The sequence below is a fragment of the Candoia aspera genome, chromosome 4 (genome assembly GCF_035149785.1).
Source record: "Candoia aspera isolate rCanAsp1 chromosome 4, rCanAsp1.hap2, whole genome shotgun sequence".
Classification (NCBI taxonomy): Eukaryota; Metazoa; Chordata; class Lepidosauria; order Squamata; family Boidae; genus Candoia; species Candoia aspera.
The window spans coordinates 7,172,827-7,193,062 of record NC_086156.1 but is presented as its reverse complement, the minus strand read 5'-3'; the positions used below and the strand labels follow the sequence as shown (position 1 = coordinate 7,193,062).

The 20,236-nt window shown below is 37.3% G+C and overlaps 1 protein-coding gene across 7 annotated transcripts in view; it reads left to right on the top strand.

Moving 5' to 3' along the window:
• Positions 1 to 20,236, top strand: part of KMT2C (lysine methyltransferase 2C) — a 151,815-nt gene that overhangs the window by 21,631 nt on the left and 109,948 nt on the right. For 5 of the 7 annotated variants that reach the window (XM_063303355.1, XM_063303358.1, XM_063303357.1 and 2 more), the window contains exons 2-3: positions 12,458 to 12,546; positions 19,109 to 19,250. In XM_063303355.1, coding sequence (XP_063159425.1) covers positions 12,458 to 12,546; positions 19,109 to 19,250 — 231 coding nt within the window. The remainder of the gene's footprint in view (positions 1 to 12,457; positions 12,547 to 19,108; positions 19,251 to 20,236) is intronic. The other 2 variants (XM_063303356.1, XM_063303354.1) reach the window with 1 other exon arrangement.

The following is a 20,236-nucleotide window of genomic DNA, read 5'->3' as shown; positions in this document are numbered from 1 at the left end:
GAAGGAAGATACATTTTCAAAATTTAATGTTGCAACTTGATTTTTCATTCCAGACACTGCCTTTTTGATTTGGTGATACGTAAATTTATATTTTGCCTGGTGGACAGATAATTTGGACTGCCTACCTAGTTACTTTAGGCTGGATTGCTCTCAGTTGTTTTTATAGATGAGTATTATAAAGTATCTTGAGCCCTTGTGAAATTGGCAGTCTATAAATCATTGTACAAATAAATAAATATATCGTTGTATAAAGTAAATGAGCTTGGGATCATTTAGTCAGGAGAGGTTTCAAATTGCTTTTGTACTTTTTTGGGGAAAAGAAGCAAAAGTAAGGAAGTTTTAATTGTAAGAGTCTTTGTCCCACTTAAAAGGGGTAGTTAGGAAGTTGAGAGAATCAAGAAATGATATAGTGTACAGTAAAGCTGTAGCTATGACTTTAATTTCCCTTTCTACATGTGTAAGTGCAGGGAGGGGTAGCACAGTTCAGTGACAGAGCACATATTTTGAATGTCAGAGGTAGCAATTGCTAATACCTCTAGGGCTGTGCAGTGCTTTGATCTCCAAAAGGTGCTTCAGAGCTCATGAGAGTGGGAACATATTACCTGTTGGCAACACCATAAAATAGCTGTGTAATCCTGGGAAAATCATAGCTGCTTGAAGGTGTAACAGCAGGTGCTACTTTTGTGCTCCTACATACTCTGAAGCCTCTGTAAGCCAGAATATATGTCAGGCTGGAGAAAACTGTTACATAAACATAGTTGCTTCTCAAAACTACCAAGAGACCAGCCAAGTATCTTGGGAGGATAGGAAGAAAATGCTTAGAGTTTAAACTCTCTCTGTGTTTATATGCATGTGTATGGGCTTTGATTTCTTTGCACTGCAGTGGACAGCCAGTGGTTGTGCTTAAGACTTCACTCCTGTCTGCATGAAGTTTCTAATCTAGCCGATTAGTTCTGAGCGTCTTCCACCAAGCTAAATAATGGGGTTTAAGTGTCTGAAGAGTTGTGATTTACTGCCAAGCTCTGGTGTAAAGCCTACCAGTAACTTTTTGAGATAAAACTAACTTCCAGTTAGGTCGGTCAGGTAGTTTGCTATATGGAAGATATTTGTGTCTGATTGTGTGTATGATAATCCTGTGTATGTTCTTATTAAAGTAGACAATATTAATTGGTCAAATAGTTTAGCCGGGTATATGACAATGTCTTTTGACCCCACATGTACCTTTAGTGATTTAAAGACAGAAAAGTATCCATGAGGTGGGTTGGGTAGAGAGAGAGAGAAAGAGTCTATAAAGCCATAGATCATGGTTTAGAAATCATAATGGCTGGGTCCACACAAGACTGTATGTCAAAACCCAAAAAAAACACGTTATGGCTTAAAGGTTGCCTGTATACATCACACTATTTTTTATGTCCTTGTGCCCTAGTTAATGATAATCTGTTGTATTGGAATGTATATGGAAATGTAGCCCAAGAATGACTGAACCTTCCATTATGAGGAAATTTCTCTGTGGGATGTATTTGTGTGTGTTACGTTTATTTTCGTACATGAAACATGGATAAGATTTTCTTCAGCAAGTTCTGAAGTCCACTCCCTGTCAGTTGTTTCTAATGAATACTTTTCCTGAGTTTTACTTTTCATTGAATCTATTGTCATAGGTGATCTTGTAGGCATGATCATCCTTTCCCTCCATGATCTCTTACTACAAGCTGTTTCTCTACCCTTCACAAGGGCCACCAGAGAAAACCCCCAGGATTTTAGAGCTCATGTTTTTGTGAAATGCTTAGTTTAGCATGCCAGAGAGTTTTCTTGTTAGCTATGCCTTTTCATTTAACAACAAAGAATGCATTTCGGTAGTATTGTGGGATGGTATTGGTTAGATGAAGATAAAAAGGTATGAAGATTCCGGAAGCTCCTTCCTTAAGCTGACTTGAAATGCCTTCGTACTATAAGGCACCTAAAGGCTAAGTGGGAATCTTCCCAGGTGGAAAATTCCGTATTTTCTAACCACAGACTTGATTAACATATTAGTTAGCCATATTCAGTACAGAGATATTATTTGAGAATGTGTAGAGGACATATAAACTGATGAGTATTTTAAATGTATTTTGGTAAACGTGAATGTCTTTGAGATATTAAATGCACAAGAAAAATCCATTGGGATTTTTGGTGCTGAGGGCTGGAGAACAGGTGGTGTTAGCTTATATTGTTCTGCCACTAATGCGTCGTCTCAAATGGTAAAAGTAATAAAACCCAACGTGATCTTGTAGGCCTGGTTTTTAACTAAGAAGGGTGACAATTTCAGATGAAGCATGTAAACCCACAGGCACATAAAGATGTGACTGGCGCATCCTTAGCTAGTTAGTGAGAACACTTCTTCCAGTACCCATAATAGCCCAGGTAAAGTGAGCAGGGGTGAACTTGACAAGAATTTGAACGGACTTAGTTCTCAGGATGAGCCAGTTTCCTCAGAGAGGTTCAGTGATGATTTCAGATTGGCACATGGTCTTTGTGTGTCTCAGTAATTTAATATGTTCTATTTTCCAGGTTAAATAGCTGATTAAGTTTACCTTTGAAGGACAGCAAAACTTCAATGGTTTCCAGGCTGCACAAGCTTATGTCAAACTAAATTCGTTAGTCATTTGTGCTACAGTTTTTTAGCTCATGTAAATAACTGTAATGAATCTTGTTACACAATATAAATCAGCATTAGAGTTTCCAGCATGAGCTAGATCCATTTATGTTTACCTAAACAGTTATTAATCCAAAGTTTGTCATAGTTGAACCCAAACCAGACCCAAAGGAATAATGAGTTAACGTTCACTGGAGTAGTTTTCAGAAGCTTTGTGATGAGAGGGGAAAATCTCAGCTTGCATTAAAAAAAAAAAAAAAAACGACTTCTGCTGGTAACCTCTTCACTCTAATGCATACTTCAGCTTGCTTTCAAGACTGTGTGAATTAGCTCTCAGTAATTATGTTTCCAGAAAGGTAGAATTCTTGTTTTAAAATCTGTAGGGGGGGGGGAAATGGGAATAAAGTTAATTGAATGTTTTATAAATATGCCAGTTTAATAGTTTATCCAGGTTTTGTCAACCAAACAGATAACTGTTACCACCCATGGAGAATTTAGAAATCCTAGACTTTTGTATGTTGCTTGCAGTTATAAGCAAAAATTTAGACATCCTTGATCAAATAGTACCTTTCAGTGAATACCTAAATGAAAAGAAGCTGACATTATCTTGAAATGATAAAAGGTTAGAACAGCATCTTTCTGCAGATTTAAATACTTGTTTATTATTTATGTGTAGTTGTTTATAGATTTAAAATAAACAAACAGTGAATGTGTTTGGTGCAGATGTTTGGACACCTTTTCAGTCTAGTACTTTGCAATACCTAAGGTGGGAGAAATAATAGCTTCCAAATGTTTCCTGTAACTAAGAGTCTTTTTTGCTTTTGGGATTCTCCCCCCTCCCCAAACTTTTCCTTGCAGAACTCTTCTAGTTCAAAATATTTTTAGGTCTCCTTACATACGCTGCATGTTTGATGTCTTCCCACAGATTTTGAATAATATTCAAGTATGGTGGCCCATAATCAGTCAGTGCCTACTGTGAAGGCCATTCCAAGTCCTTTATCTCTCATTCCCGAAAGTACTTCATGGTTGATTTGGAGATACGTTTTGAATCACTCTGTAGCTAAAGTGTTTGTAAAATAAATGTCTTTGTCTTTAAAATTTTAAAACACTTTAGAAGAGCTTCAACTCTTGCTTACTTTTGTCCACAAATACGTCTTTGATGAAAAAAAAAAAAGATGACGTATCCCTGCTTGCTAGAGATATTGAAAGTTTTGTTTATTTATTTACATTTCAAATTCAGTCACCACCCATCTCACTCAAAGAGTGACTCTGGGCCATTTACAATAAAACAAGAATAAATACTAATTAAAATACAATAAAATAATAAAACAGTACAATAAAACAGTCTTCTTAAATAAATAATGTATTCCAAGGGATAGGTGGTAAAAGTTCTTAATTTAATTTATGGGATCATCTTCAGGGTGCTGACCACCCCCAGGGTTGTTTACCCCTCCTCAAGCATGAATGTTGCGGTGTTTGTGAGTAAAAGTTGCTGTTTTGTGCCGTTACGGGGAAACCTGGCTTGATCTGAGTTTTGAGACTGCTGACTATGTCATCTGTTTGTGTAGCAGAGATCTTAAATTATTAAAATTTCGAAGTCTTTCAATGACTGATCTTAATGATCTGTTCCTTGATTGCAGTATTTGAGTTCTGGCTGTTTTTCTCTTTCAGAACTGCAACTCGGGTTACAGCAGGAGTGGTAGTTGTTGTTAGTTGAAGGATCTGCTGAAATTTCCATTTGTCTGTATTCTGTATCAATCCTTTCTTACGCCGTGAAGATGATTTAAATGACAGGCAAAAAGTGTGTTAGGAACTGATGATTAATAGGTAATGGATTAAATCCAGCCCCTCCAAGGCCTTTTCTATAATCACACATCTTTCTTTTGCTGTTTGTTGTCTTTCTCTTTTTTTATTTATTTATCGAATTTATGTGGCCTCCCACCTCACACAAAGTGACTCTAGGCAGTATACAATAAAACCAACAAAACGTACTATAAAACCACTAAAACCACTTAAATAATTAAACATGAATAAAAACATTGCGAGAGGGTTAAAATCAGAATGGTATGCATGCTGCAGCCAATGTTCAGGCTCCCTGCTGCCGAGGGATCCCCAGGCCTGTTGGGGGGAAAAAACATGTTGAGAGCTTTCTGGAAGACCACAAGGGATTGGGCCAACCTCACCTCAGGGGAGATGATGCTCCACGGGGCGGGTGCCAGGGTGGAAAAGGCTTATCTCCTAGGTCCCGTCACATGGAACTCCTTAGCAGACGGGACCACAGCGTGCCTCTCCTCCCAGATCTTATGGGACAGGTAGATGTAATTGGGGAGAGGCGGTCATTCAAATAACCTGGCCCCATGCCATGTAGGGCTTTAAAGGTCAAAACCAGCACCTTGAATTGCACCCGGAAGCAAACTGGCAACCAGTGCAGCTCACGGAGCAAAGGTGTGACGTGTGTCCTCCTAGGGACGCACGCAACTGCCCGTGCTGCTGCATTTTGCACTAGCTGACACTCCCAGATACTCTTCAAGGGCAGATCCAAGTAGAGCCTGTTACAGTAGTCCATTCAGGAGGTGGCCGGGGTGTAAGTAACTGTAAATTAATAGTTTAATTGTTTAATTGTTTAATTAAACTACTTTTAAAAAATAAAAGCAACTTTTTAAAAAAATCCCACATATTTTACATGATCTGAAACCATGTGGGAAGGAGAAATAGATAATTCATTAATGTAGAAAATGCATGCTAGTTCTCTAAAGAAGGGGGATAGAAAACCAAAGTCCACATGAATGCAAAAGATACCCTTTTCTTGCAAATTGCTTTCTTCCAGAATAGGTGGCAAAAATGGGAGTCTGAGACTGAGGACCATCAGGATTAATAAACCAAAAGGACTAATATATTAGGTCTGAAGGCAAAATATACATCAAATAGATGAGACTTTTCCAGTACTGTAGCCTGCTCTTATTTCAGACAAGTTGCTTAGGCTGATGGACAAAGCCAGAGATCAAAATAAAACTGACTAGTTCTCTTTGTTACTAGGCAACACCATAAGTTGTGACTTGCTCTAAGCGCTTAGGAGAAAAAAGTAAAGAAACTGAAATAGAATAAGCCCCAACTTCTTTTGCCGATGTCAACAACCACAGTTGAGAGAAAGCTGCAGACGCTTTTGAAATGGACCTAGCATTTAAAAAAAAAAAAAAGAATCTATCTAGGTTGTCTACTGACTGTTGTTTACTGCAATTTAGATATATTGAACAGAGATTGGTCAGCAGCAGTACTTGGGAATATGGAACTCAATTCCATAACGGAAACAATGTACAGTATACTTATTGCAAGATCTTTTTGTGGCTTAAAAACTGTAAAGGGCTGTATACTTATATCTTACAGGAGTTCTGAAAATTCCTTTGTGAATAAGCAGCTATACACCGTAGTATATCATCTCTCTGGAAGATTTGGAACAATTTTTACTGATATAAATGTACTCTTAGATACTAAAAGTGAGGGAAAGTTGATTGAACTGTTTTCATGTACTGCCTACTAAAAGAAGTGGATTTACAATTAAAATAGGATCAGAAGCTAATTTAAAATGTTCAGCTACATTTTAGTGTGGTAAAGGAGATAGAAATCCTGTGTTTTAATATTAAATACAAATATTAAATATAAATCTAAATATTTATAATCTATTATTTTACATTCAAAACTTTGATTTCAGGAAACGTCTCTGAGCTTAAGTCAAGGATATGTCAACTGTGAAGGAATCAGACATCGAAAGTCGACTGGTTCCATTACCAGCTGTGTGTAAAAGCTACATTGGACATAAAGGGATTTCACATTTATTATGTGGGTGGAATGATGTCAGTTGGTTTGATTATGCCCCTTTCAAGCTGCTGTGATAATTACCTGCTTGTTACCAGAAGTGGTGAACCCATTTTCAGTACTTGTTTGCTTTTGCTGTCATGCCCTAATTGCTACATAATTTTGTTCCTGCCAATTACTGCCATGATGTAAAATTTTACAATGAGGAAGTAGGAAAAAAGAAATCAGTATGGTCTTCATAATTTTGACAGAATATTTTCAATTATACATCTTGACTTGTTATCTCCGAAGTACAAGTACAGGACCTAAATGTAACTTATGGACCATATCATCATCCCCGCTTCCCATATGCATACAATTTTCTTTATTTTCACTTTTCACTGAATTAAGATAGACAGTTAAGCTTAAATGAAGAATTAAGAAGTTCAGTCTATAGATTTGTTCTTAAATTGCAATATTTTCCTGGATTGGAAGTACATTCACAGCAATAATGACCTAATATTCTCTCATGAGTTCTTTACCTTTCATAATTGCAAAGGACTTGGAACTGATTTGGAATTACCTATTGGTGTTGAACAGGTTTCTCTACTGCTTAAGAGAAGAAAAAAATGGATTTACACTGGATCCTATGCTTAGAGCATGAAGGATTACAAGCACTACACTCACCTTGGAATAAATTTCACTGAACATAATGGAACTTAACTTCAAAGTCCTCTGGTGTAAGACTCCTTTATAAAAGTGCTACATAAGTTTTTTTTAAAAATAGGTACAACTGTTAACTGCAGAATATGTAATAATTTTTCTCTGATCAAAACCTGCAAGATAGAGGAGAAAAAATTACACAGAAGGAGGTTTCTAACAGAAGCATAAAACATGTGCAAATAGATCATGACAGTTTAATTTTGTTCTAGATAAATTGATGGAAGCATTATGAAACATTTTTTAATATGCAAATATAAAACTGTACAATATTCATATACTGTACTGCATATAGTCTTAAATACTTGTGTTATTTCTCCCCAAATAGCATTTTTACATGTCAGGCAGATTTAGTGTTATGGATTATTAGAAAAGAGACTGAAAACAAGTCACTTTAATAACATTCTTATCTAAATATAAAAGCCTGTAGCCTGCAGAGAAGCCTAAATGTTTTTATCCATTTGTAATTTTCAATGCAACAGAAGAGAAAATTCATCAAATACTTTACTGGACAAATAAAACTAAGTAAACTTTAGTTAAAATTAAGTGTAAATTAAGTTCAAATTAACTTTTTTCCAGGTCCTATCCTCCAGAGTGTGTTCCAATACAATACATGGTACAAACTTTAATTTATAAAGTAAAAGTCATGTGAAATTTTAAAAAAGAAGAAGGGAAACTTAGTGGGAAATGCAGGCTGGTTGCTTCCTGACAAAATATATCTGTAATGAGTTATGTATTTTGATACTAAGATGGGACTAATTCATCAAAAGATATTTGCCATGTTTACTGGATACCCCAGAGAATATTTTTAAAAGGTTGGCTGTTAAATTCATTATGTCAAAGGAACTTGTCTTAAATAATTGAAGACATACCTACAGTAAGTGTGTGATTGGGGGTGATGTCATTGTTGACTTGTTCTCATTTAATATCTAAATGTGTTAAGCTTGCTTTGGGAAGAATAATGTGGTTGCAAGATGTGACTGTGATTTTGAATTATATGCCAAAAATTTGGAATTTTTCACTATATCGAGGCTTATGGTTTTTACCAAGCCTGAGGTGTAGGTACAGAGATTATTTTTTTCAATAATAGAAAGGCAGTGCTGTCATGGATTTACAATGTTAGACCGATGGCATGTGTTCTTTACTTATAAACTGGCTCTTTATCAGTGTAATGAGGAGAGAGATCAATATTATTCCATGTGGATAACATTTAATTCTATGTTTAAAACTGGGGTTACTAAAATATATATGCATTGTAACAGGTTTTGGGTTTTTTCCCCGTTTCCTAACCTTTTTGTAGCCTGTTTTCTTTTTTTCTTTTTTTCTTTTTTTCTTTTTTTCTTCTTTTCTTTTTTCTTTTATTATTATTACTAAAAAATTAATTCACCATAGGCTAAGTGTTTTGATGTCACAGAAGCTTACCTGTCCTCCCCCACAGTCTAGATTGTCTGCACAAGGTGTTATTAAAGACCTTTGAATTTTTGTATTTATTTCTGAAGGCATCTATCTTTTGGGGGGGGGCATGTTTGAAAGTATTTTGGAGGGAACTGTTATCAGCAATTTAAATACTGTAGGAAAAGGAAGCTTGGGCAAGTTTACTTTATAGTGTGATCTAGATTGAAACAATGTTAAAATGTACAGTACATGCATCTTCTTTTTGCTTTAGATAGTTATTTAGGGTCAACATTCCTCCTTTAAAGTTGCAAAAGGTGTCTCTGTACAACTACTTCCAAAATGTGCCGTAATCTTTTTAAGATGGATAGTTTTTGGAAGTCTCTCTCTTTACTGCCAGTTTGTGTATATGTGAAAGGAAGAGATAATATGTCTGTGTCATCCCTGAAATTATGATAACGTGCTCTTTATTTCATTCATGGTTCTGGTTTGGTTGCAAAATAATATACCATTTGCAAACAGACTTGTGATAGCCTTCATTTATCATGGCTCCATTTATATGAGTGTTATACCATCTTAAAGGTTTGAGTTTCAATAGCTTCTCTCAGTAACAAGAGTTAAAACAAGTTTTCCTATTTGGTGCTTTGGTGTAGTTACATTATTTGGCAGGCTATTGTCTTTTTAAAGATCACTGCTGCTTAGATTTAGTTTATTAATCATGTAAATTTCTTAAATTGTTCCAAATTTTAATTCCTTGGTTTGGTATCTGAGAAGGGATGCCTGCTCTCATCACTTTTATCGTATTCTTTTTCTAATAGCTGCCTTTCAACTAGAATGCTCATTAAAAAAACCCTCAAAACACACACACATATAATCATAAGCATGTAAGTGCAGGATTGGAGGCATATGCAGTATACCCAAAGAACAGATTCTGCATTTGTACCTGGTACGATACAATAAGATTTAACTTTGCTTGTTTATATACATACTTTTGAATATTAGTGTAGCAATTATAAGCATTTGGTTAATAATTTACTACACTGCAAATCTAAAATATGGATTTGTGCTGTGAGGATTTGCTTATCTCCCTCACATCCCTTTTGTTTCATAATTTAAATATTTGCTTTATTCTGTCTCCTTTTAAAAATGTTTTTCCCATGGACCTACTACAGTTCTTACACTATCACTAATTTAGTTGGGCTCTTTTATAGGTTACTTAAGTTAAAAATAGAAATATCAGGGATTAGTTTAAAAATGTCAGGTAAGAGTATTCTTTTTTTCAACTGCATATAACTTTTAAGTACAATTTCCTGTTACATGATGGAAATCTAATACCTTCCCTAAATTTTTGTTTTCTACTTATAATGAGTGATAAATATTTATTAATTCCCATTTATTTGTGATAAAGCATTAGCCTTCAATTATTTCCAAGAAATTGTCTTTAAGAGCACTGTTCCGTGAAAAAGCTGAGCAACTGCATATGTGTATATTTCTATTATAGTCAAGAAAGCTAAACAGTGAATGCCATTAATAATACACTTCTTGCTGTATTTGCTCTCTTGATTTTGCTGGGTTTTTAAAATCACTTTTCATACAGTCTCTAACATTTTTTGCTAAGTTCTAAATTTCAGACTGTTACTTTTACCAGTTCAAAGCTTTTCTTTAAAATAATGCCCTTTTCAATATTATAAAATGTATGTATAAATAAATACTATTATTAGATGCTGTAAGTTTAGAACAAGCAACCTCTGTTGCAATTGCACAAAGGTGTTACCTATACTGTATTTATATTACAAATAAGTTCTACAAATTCTACTGGTGGATTGAACTTGGTACTGGCCAAAAGATTTTATAATTTATTCATCAAATAAAATTGTTGCAGTCTTATTTTCAAGTTTAAAATATGGCCAAGATCCAAAGATCTGTGCTTAGTTAGTTTAGATTATGGTGTTATTTGCACCATAACATCATTCTGACATTTGTGGACAATTTGATTCTCTGTTTTGAGGATTAAAGGGACATTAATGAAATTGTATCCAATTTGAACATGGAAGTAGAGGTGAAATGTCTTGGGAAGGCAAGCTACTACTTGGGGATACAAATTGACAGAGAAGAGGATAGAAGTTTTCTCCTTAGTCAGAGGCAAAAGATTCTAGAGTTATTGGAGAGCCTGGGGCTAGAAGATGCAAACACAGTACCAACTCCAGCGGAAACAGACTTTCACAAAGTAAAGGACACTAGTGAACTGTTGCCTCAGAACAATGGCTACAGAGAGGCCATTGGGGAGCTGTTATATCTGTCAACCACAACGAGGCTGGATATTTCTACTGCAGTGGGGATCCTCTGCAGAAAGACCAGCGCACCCACCCAAAGGGACTGGAGAGGCATTAAGCGGGTGGCAAGATACCTGCAGGGGACTGCAGACCTAAAGCTTAAGCTGCCAGCAACTGATTCTCCTGAACTAGTGGGGTACACCGATGCAGATTGGGCAGGGAATGCAACTGATCGTAAATTCACTAGTGGGAATGTGTTTTTGTTTGGGGGAGGGACTGTGAGCTGGACTAGTCACAAGCAGACTATATTGGCACGGTCAACCACTGAAGTGGAGTATGTCTCAGCAGCTGAGACACGCGCAGAGGTGCAATGGCTCATGTATTTATTTGAGGATCTGGGGGTTAGTGATCGTGCTCCAATAAGAGTCTTTGAGGACAACCAAAGTTGTATAAGACTCTCTATCAAGGAAAGTAGGAGGGCGGACCAAGCACATGGATGTTCATTACCATGTGATTAGAGAGGCATTGGAGGCAGGACTAACACATTTGGAGTATTGTCCCTCAGAGAGCATGATCACAGACATCCTGACAAAGCTACTCACAAAGGGTGTCTATCAAGGCCTACAAAGTGAGTTAAATCTTGTGTAGGCATGATGCACGACTCGATTTGAGAAGGGGTGTTGGAGGTCCCAGCAAATCAGCATGCCTCATTAGCATGTGGATGAGTTCGTTCTAGGATGCAGTTCTCTATGTGCTTCTGGGGGAGGCTGTTTGTTTTCCCTCCCACATTCCTTAGTCCTACCTTCTTCTTCCATCTGAGAAGGAAGCATGCTGCTGCTGCTCCTTCCATCTGGGGGCCATGCATGGGTCTAGAGTCAGGAGGTTCCCCCTTTCTGCATGCAGCCTTTAGCAGCAATAAGGGGTAAGGGTTAATTCAGTTTAGGGAAAGGAAGAAGTACAAGAATCATTTTTCCTGAATGGATGTAACTGGACCAAATAAATGAGTAAGACTTTTTTTTTTGGCTTACTTTTGAACCTACTTTGTCTAAGTGTGTGAGATCAATAACCTATATTTCTCTAACATGCTCATTAATGCTATTTTTAGATAATATTCGTTTCTGTGCACGTTTTTTCGCTGTATTAAGCTCTGCTCCATTCAGTGGTCCTAGCTGTCCACTAATGGCTTCATAGGCACGAAAACCAGCTGCGTGACCTTGGGCCGGTCGCTCTCTCTCAACCCACCTCACAGGGTTGTTGTAGGGAAGAGAGGAGGAGGAAGGGGTATTAGGAGTGTTTGCTGCCTTGAGTTATTTATAAAAATAAAGGCGGGATAAAAATAAAATAAATAAATTTAGGATGGAGAGATCCATTAAAAAGGTTTGTACATTATTATTTAAAGGAGCGGATCCCTCTTTAGGATCCGGATTCCTTGAGTAAAGTAGTTTTTTGCGTCCAATTTTTCATTAGGAGCAGGTGGGTTAATCTTGATCTTTCTTTATTGTACATTTCAACCATTAGTATTAGTAAGATTTAATATTTCATGTTTAAGAGCATTTAGCACTGCAGTAGGCAAAATGATTTCTTTAGTAATTTTCTGCTAACCCTTTTTTTCTAATATTATAAATTGTATTTTTCTTTCCTTTCATAGGCCTCGAAATAGAGGAAAACCTGCAGTGGAGGATGAAGACAGCATGGATGGATTGGAAGCAACAGAAACGGAAAACACTGTGGAAGTTGGTAAGGCATACGTAGTATGACTGATATAGATAGATTTAGCCATTGTCTCTGTCTAGACTGGATTTGCACACTGGAATAGGCTAAAATGATAATAGGGCTGGGTAGCATTTTAGGTTTGGAACTGAAGTATGCCAGGCCAGAAACGACATCTGTCTGCCCCTCTTAAAGCAGCCGTGTCTTTTCCTGAGATAGTGTGGCAACTGCACTTCGAAGTACTTTTTTGGAATTGAATTCCAATTGGAATTGGGAGTGCATGTAAGTGCTGCCAATCCCTATTAGGCAATTTTTGGTTCAGCGTGTTGTTGTGTAAACCTAGCAATTCTCTTTGTTGTATGACTCAGGACATTATGCCAAGCCATAGTTCATTTATTTGAGTATTGCATATTATATGATAATACTCATTTGTGTTGGGTGAACTCAGTCTTTGTGTGAGAGTTAGCTATTCCCTTGATCCCAAACCAATAAGTGATGTCTGCATGCTTTGTTCATGATGTGCCTTCAATGGCTCACGCTGATGTATTTGTAAGACACTTGGAAGGTGACATTTACTTATTTCTGACATGACCTGGACTTCACTTTAAAGTGCTCCCATTACTGGACTTGAGGTTGTTGACAGTTTCCTTGGATGGTGTTAACCAGCCACTTATCAGAAGAATATCTGTGTGGAACCAGTTTGTTCTAATTTGTTCCTTGAGAAGAAAAAACAGGCCAGACTCTTTTGAAATAGTGGTTTTTGATAAAGGCTGACTAGAAGATGTTGACAACTATAGGCTAGTACCAAACAACATTCTGTCTGGGCATAATTTGTAGGTGATCGTTACTAAAAAGCTCGAGGGACTATTGGGTTAAACTTATTTTCTAGATTTATTTTGAGTGGGGAGGGGGGATGAAAAGGTGAATTTTACTAAGAAATGGAGGAGAAGAAGTACAGTCCTGGGGTTTGGGGTTCTCTTAGTAGCTTTTGATAATATTAACCTTGGACTGATTGTCTGATTTGGGTTTTGGAGGTATATTGTAATACATTTCTGTGTTTTTGCTCTTACTTGGATGGTTGATTCCCAAAAGGGATGCTGTGGGATTATTGTTCTACTCTGTAGCAATTAAGATGCGCTCAAGACAGTTCTGTTTTAACATCCACGCTTTTTAGCATATATCTGAAACTGTTTGGGAAGTTATCCAGGAGTGGAGAGCAAGGAATCATGAGCAATAGGTGACGTGCTACTTTCTTCCATGCATGTTGCAACAGTGAAGGTACTGAACCTGTGCTTGGGCTTTGTGATAAATAGAATGAACTGGAACTTAATCCAGACAGGACAAAAATACGGCTAGTGTATAGTTCATCTGCACAGCTGTTGTGAGTTGCACAGTTAGGTGGTGCACAAGGGCTTTGGATGGGACTGTGTTCAAGAATCAGGTTGATAATTTAGGTATGCTATAGGATCCAGGATTGTTCTGGAAGCAGAGGAAACTTAGAATGCTCTGAATGCCTTTTATCAACTTTCATTTATATAGAAAATATGCCTCTTCCTTGGCAGAGGTGGCTTTGTGATAAGTTATCCATGCTTTGGTTGTCCTTTGTGTGGATCGTTGCATTGCATTTTAGGCCTTGGAAAACTAACAGAGTGAGTTTATTAATGGGCATTGGTAGACATTATGGCATTATGACAATTCATTCTTAGTTGCAGTATCTGCTATCTTGTCTGTGTGCCCACTCTGAAGTCTTGTTACTTACTCTGTTCTGAGGTTACGTAAGATAAATCGAGATAAATCAGTCAACTGGCAGGGTCAGGGTAGAAGTCCTTTGCCAGACGGGGCTGCAGGAAAAAGGATCTTGCCGATTAAGTTCTTTCTTGCTAGGCTGCCTGTTAGGATAATTGATAAAATGATATAGTTTATTGCCTGAGCAATGCCGGAATGCTAGTTGCATCCTTATGTAGACAGCTATATCGTCCTCGTCTGCATTTATTTTCTATTCTGTTCATGCAAAATCTTTTAGCTTTTTCTCATATCAGTGTACAAATTACAGGTTTCTGCCATACATGTACTGTATGGCATCCTGAGCGATCCCTGAGTCACTCAAGAAAATGTGAGCTTTGGTATCTTGAGGGGCTCAGCATTTTCTGTAGTTATAAGTTGGGTGGGGTTTTTTGAGGGGGGGTCCCTTCAAGTCAGTGTTGAGTCCTGGCGACTGCCGGGACAAGTCCCTGAAGTTTTCTTGGCAAGATTGAGAAGTGGTTTGCCATTGCCTGCTTCCTAGGGCTGAGAGAGAGGGACTGGCCCCAGGTCCCCCAGCTGGCTTTGTGCCCGAGGCAGGACTAGAACTAGAATGGTTTCCTGGTTTCTAGCCTGGTGCCTTAACCGCTCCACCAAACTGGCTCTCATAGTTATAAGATAGAAAGGAGGTATTTACTGATCTAGATAAAATAAACAACACTTTAATAATATAGGCCCTCTTGTTAGTGTAGCAAAGAAAATCAGCTGGAAAGAAAAGAAAAGGAAACGAACAAACCAAGGATATATTCCTGCTGGATCAGTGGAAATTCCAGTGAGGAAATAGCTTGTTTTAAGGACCTGGGAGTAGTTTTTCATGTGTCCAGCTCCAGGAAAGTTCATCAGACGAATGTGACACAGAATTCTCTTCTTCTTTTTCAGAATAAAGGCAGCTACTACGTGCCTGCAGCCCTTAAACTTTTCAAAGCCAAATACATGGCACAACTTTTATATGGAGCTCGGCTCTTTTGCTTACTTTGTCCCCTTGGAACTAGTACAATCAAAGTTTCTAAGGACTGCAAGTACTTTGATGCCTTTCAAATACTGCAACACAGAGATGGGCATGATGAAGATGAGGCCTGAGGTACAGATAGCCATTCAGGTTATCCTTGCTTAATGACTGCGGTTGGGACCAGAATTTTGGTCACTAAGTGATATAATTAAGTGAGGTATCACGTGACTGGACCTAATTTCACGACCATTTTTACAATGGTTGTTAAGCGATTCATGTGGTCATTAAGTGAATTGCGGTGTTTGTTAAGCAAATCAGTGGTTCCCTATTGATTTGGCTTGTTGGAAGCCAGCTGGGAAAGTCACAAATCGCGATCTCGCGACCAAAGGATGCTGTGACCGGTTGTAAGCGCAGGCCGGTTGCCAAGAGCCCAAATCACGATCATGCGACTGGGGGTGGTGGTGCAACAGTTGTAATTTCAAGGACAAGTCGTAAGTAAATTTTTTAGCCCCATCATATTTCTGAGCCATTGTTAAACAAATGGTCATTAAGCAAGGACTACCTGTACTGAGCCTCTGATTATCCCTTCTCTAATCAGGATTAGCTCCATTAATGCTTATGGAAGGTTTCCAGTCTGCATGGAGATAACCATATTGAAGAAATTCTCTGTCCTGGGGTTGTCTCCCATCTTTTACTTCCAGTGGGATAAGACCAGGCTAGACCCCTCACAAGGTAGTGTATAATGGCTATGGAGTAGTGCTCTGACCTGGTTAAGTCCTCCTATTTGTGAAAGTTTCAGATATATCTGCTTCCTATCTAATTCAGCCAGAAGGGCCTGAATATAGAATGGCTTATGTCTTGGCAAGTTTCAGTGCCCCACAACCCTGGATGTGCTAGAAGGAAAATATAGGAGGAATCTTTTTATGGACTATTTGTACCCATGCAGGGATGGCCAAGTAGAATCTATGGAACATGTTCTTCTCCATTAAAAATACTCTAGAGATATTCACAACTCAGTACTTTACGCATTACTCCGAAGGATACCAGGCCATACAGGCGAGTTTTACATCCATTTATTACTTTTGGATAATGACTTTACTATTATAATGTAGTCAAATTCTGTGTAGCCATATATAAAATACAACAGGAATTGATACTTAGTTAAGTGTTATTTGGGGTAGAAATATACTATATTTGTATTTCTAGCTTAATAATTACTGTATTATATGTATTTTTAAAGTAACAGGATATTATTTTAGAGTGAGTAGATCCTATCCCAGAGTTAGGGTTAAAGCTAGGGCCAGTGTTATTTAAGCTACTGACGTTAGTTTAGTGCACTTTAAAGTAACTCATACATCTTAAAATGACAGATTTACTCATGTATAGCTCTTAATTCTATTGATTTTACCTTAAATGTTATAGTATAACATGTATAACAACATACAGTTTTTAGACTTACCCACTGCCATTCAGGAGGAGTTTAAATTGTGGACCATGTGCTTCTGTATTGCTGTTTTTATGATGAAATTTATCACCTGTATCTAACTCTACTTCTTAAGAGGTTTGCTGGTAGACCAGACAAATCCTGCTTTTCATTTCTTATAGACCATAATGCTGACATTACCTTTACAGTTGCCAGGTTTTTTCAGAGCTTTTCTCATTAGGTAACAGGTAGTGAAATACGACAATTTTTATTCAGTCTGACTTTGAACAAAAGATGCAATTTAGCAATTCTGTCTAAAATTTTATATTAGAGTTGTTTTATATTAACTGTATTTTATAACTGAGAATATTATTTTATAATTTCACGAAGTAGTTTTGTAATTTATTGATTTAATCTTAAGTATTTAAACTTTTCATGCTGTAGTACTTGTATTTTATTGCTTTATTTTATTTTTACCTAATTTAATCAGAAATTTTAATGTTTTTCCATCTGAATTCTGTAAACACTATTATGAAGCTATTTACGGTTCTGGTCAGTGACTACAATAAAGATGATCTATTCTAGACTTACACACTTCGAGTATTTGATTTATAGTTTTAGTTATAGATTTAATGTACAGGTATTTTGTGGTAAACTTTAAAAAAGCTTATTAACACCTATTATAGATACAAAATTACTGGATTAATTTTGTATTATCAATTTTACATTTTATGCTGGTCGAAGACCCAAACAGGCAGACTAAACTTGCCTCTTATCTGGAGGTATTATGTTTCATATTTCACAATATTGTGGCTCAGGGCCCAGTGTCACTTGCAGTGAACATTTCAGTCTCATTCTTCAGGTTACATTGACTTGAATGTTGGCTGTATCTAAGGCTGTTTCTGTTCCCAGCGTAGATATCATTGCATCAACCTCCATATGGTTGCTGTTGTTTAGCTCTCTCAACCCCATGAACAATAGCCAGATTAATGGAGGAGGTTCATCAGGCTCCATCCTTCTGCTGTGTTAAGAATTCTAGCAGGAAATTTCTTTCTTTCACCATAGTGGAATATTTTCTTCGTTTATTTTTAACAACTCTGGAGTTTTGACTACAGTGACCAGCTGTTGTTATTGTTGTGTTAAGTTAGGCATAAGCGCAACCCCCATTATTTTTAATTTCATAGTACCTTGAATTTTACCTGGAAATAAGGAAGAGTATAATTTTTTTAAAAATGTGCTTACTCCAACCAGTATCAGCCCAAACAATTAGATCAAACAAAGAGAAACTGTTTACTGATCCCACCTTTTCGGGAGGCCTGGGAAGATGGTGCTGCTTTTCTGTGGCAGCGCTGATGCTATGGAACAAGCCTCCAGGTTGAGATCAGGCTAACTCCCTCCTCCTTAATATTTCAAAAGCTTTTAAGACAGAGTTGTTCAAAAGTGTCTTCTCCTGATTTTATTAGGCCATCTTTATTTCCTGCTCTCATTGTTTGTAGTTTTATGTTTAGGTAGTGTTGTTTTCCTGTTTTTACGGTTGTTACACTGTCAGTGTTTTATTTGGTTTTTATAACCTATGTAAACGGCTGAGTCTCTTTGGATTGTAATGGGTAGAAATGTGGGAAATAAATAAATAACTATTGCTGCGTAATTCTGTTCATTTACGCTTTTGCTCTAAAGCTTGTGTAGGATACTCATTAATTCTAATTTTGTGTTACAGAATAAATTCACCATACCTAGTAATAGTCTGCTTTGCAAAAGCTTAAAACATAAGTATTCTCTCTCTCTCTCTTTAGCAGTTTTTGTACTTGCCTTTTAATATTTTATTTTTCACATTTCAATTTGGACATTGAAGTGCCATTTCAGTACCCTTTGCTTTGGACTTCAGTTATCCTTGGTTCCTTTTTGAATAAATTCGTTAATTTCATGGTCTGTGGTGGAACTAGATTTAACTCTCCTCCTGGCCTGGTGGAAAGAGATGTTCTCCTCCCCATAACAGTCTTTTTGTCCTGCTAAAAGTGTTACACCAAGAGTGGAGTAGATCTACTGAATGGGGTGAGACTGGCAAGAGGTAGAGAGGGTTAAAGCTAATGAAGTTCCATGGAAATTGGGAAGCACCTTCAACTTTCACCCTGTAGTTACTCCCCACACTTTCTATAGCATTTATAGGTGACTAGTAGAGCTGCTGTGAAGACAAGCAGTCACAAATCAGTCTCTGCCAGTTCAGTTGTACGGCCTATATCTGGATCCACCCCATTGTGTGTTTACATTAGATACATTCCTGTAAGAGGGGACAATAATAATTTAATTTTGTGGTGTAACCTTGATGATTTGATTAACTAAAAAATGGCTTAGAACAGAATGGCATGTTTAACACTTTAAAGTGAAATCTATAATCAACTTACACTCTCCTTGCTAAGCAGATATCAAGGAACAATTTGCAGAGGAGGATGCCCAAACTGAAGTGGATGATGACAAGAAGCTAACACCAGATCTCCAGTGCTCAGTCTCTGTGGACTCTGCAAACACCAATAGTTTTGTTGGTGTTGAAGCAAAAAGCAGGTTAGCAAGGCAGATCCAGAACGAATGGGAGGAGGGCTGAGACGTTTAATTGTCACCTGCTACTTTTCTTAGATGATATTTGATTTGTACATAAATGGTTTAATTGTGTTTATTGTGTTCATTCCTAACCAAGAGAGATGGATGCATGCGTATTTTATTTTTTATTAATTAATTATTTTTATTTTATTTTATCCCGCCTTAATTATTTTTTATAAATAACTCAAGGTGGCGAACATACCTAAGACTCCTTCCTCCTCCTATTGTCCCCGCAACGACAACCCTGTGAGGTGGGTTGGGCTGAGAGAGAGGGACTGGCCCAAGGGCACCCAGCCAGCTTTCATGCCAAAGGCGGGACTAGAACTCTCATACCACGCCTGATTGGCTCTTGGGCTGAGAGAGAGGGACTGGCCCAAAGTCACCCAGCTGGCTTTCATGCCTAGGGCGGGACTAGACCTCTCCGTCTCCTGGTTTCTAGGTCAGCACCTTAACCACTAGACCAAACTTTTCTGTAACTCTAAATATATAATAGCGATTCAGATGAAAAAGAAGTCAGTTAATTTATAAAGTAAATTTTAAAATAGATTTATTCTGCCTTACTACTAAAAAAAAAAAGCACTTTGGACCACTTTGGATTTTTTTTTCCTGCTTCACAAGAATATCTTAGCAAATTGAGTGACTAAATGTCCAAAATGATTGTAAAATAAGGAAGCAGGACTGAATTTAGAACAGAAGTGCACAGTCTGTGTGCTCAACACATTTTGGGGGTAGGCTGAGGGTCATACATAATTGGGAGGCTGAGATTTTGTGGAGGTTTTTTGTTTTTTTAATTATGATGTGCCTATTTTATACTGTAGTTTTCATTTGTTTCAACTTAAACTGGTGAGAAACAATGCTGTTAATTTTTAGCAAACCTAGTCAGCAAGGGAAGAAGAATCTTGCCCTAGGGCAACATGATTTTCCCCAAGTCTTAGGTTGGCTTCTCTGAG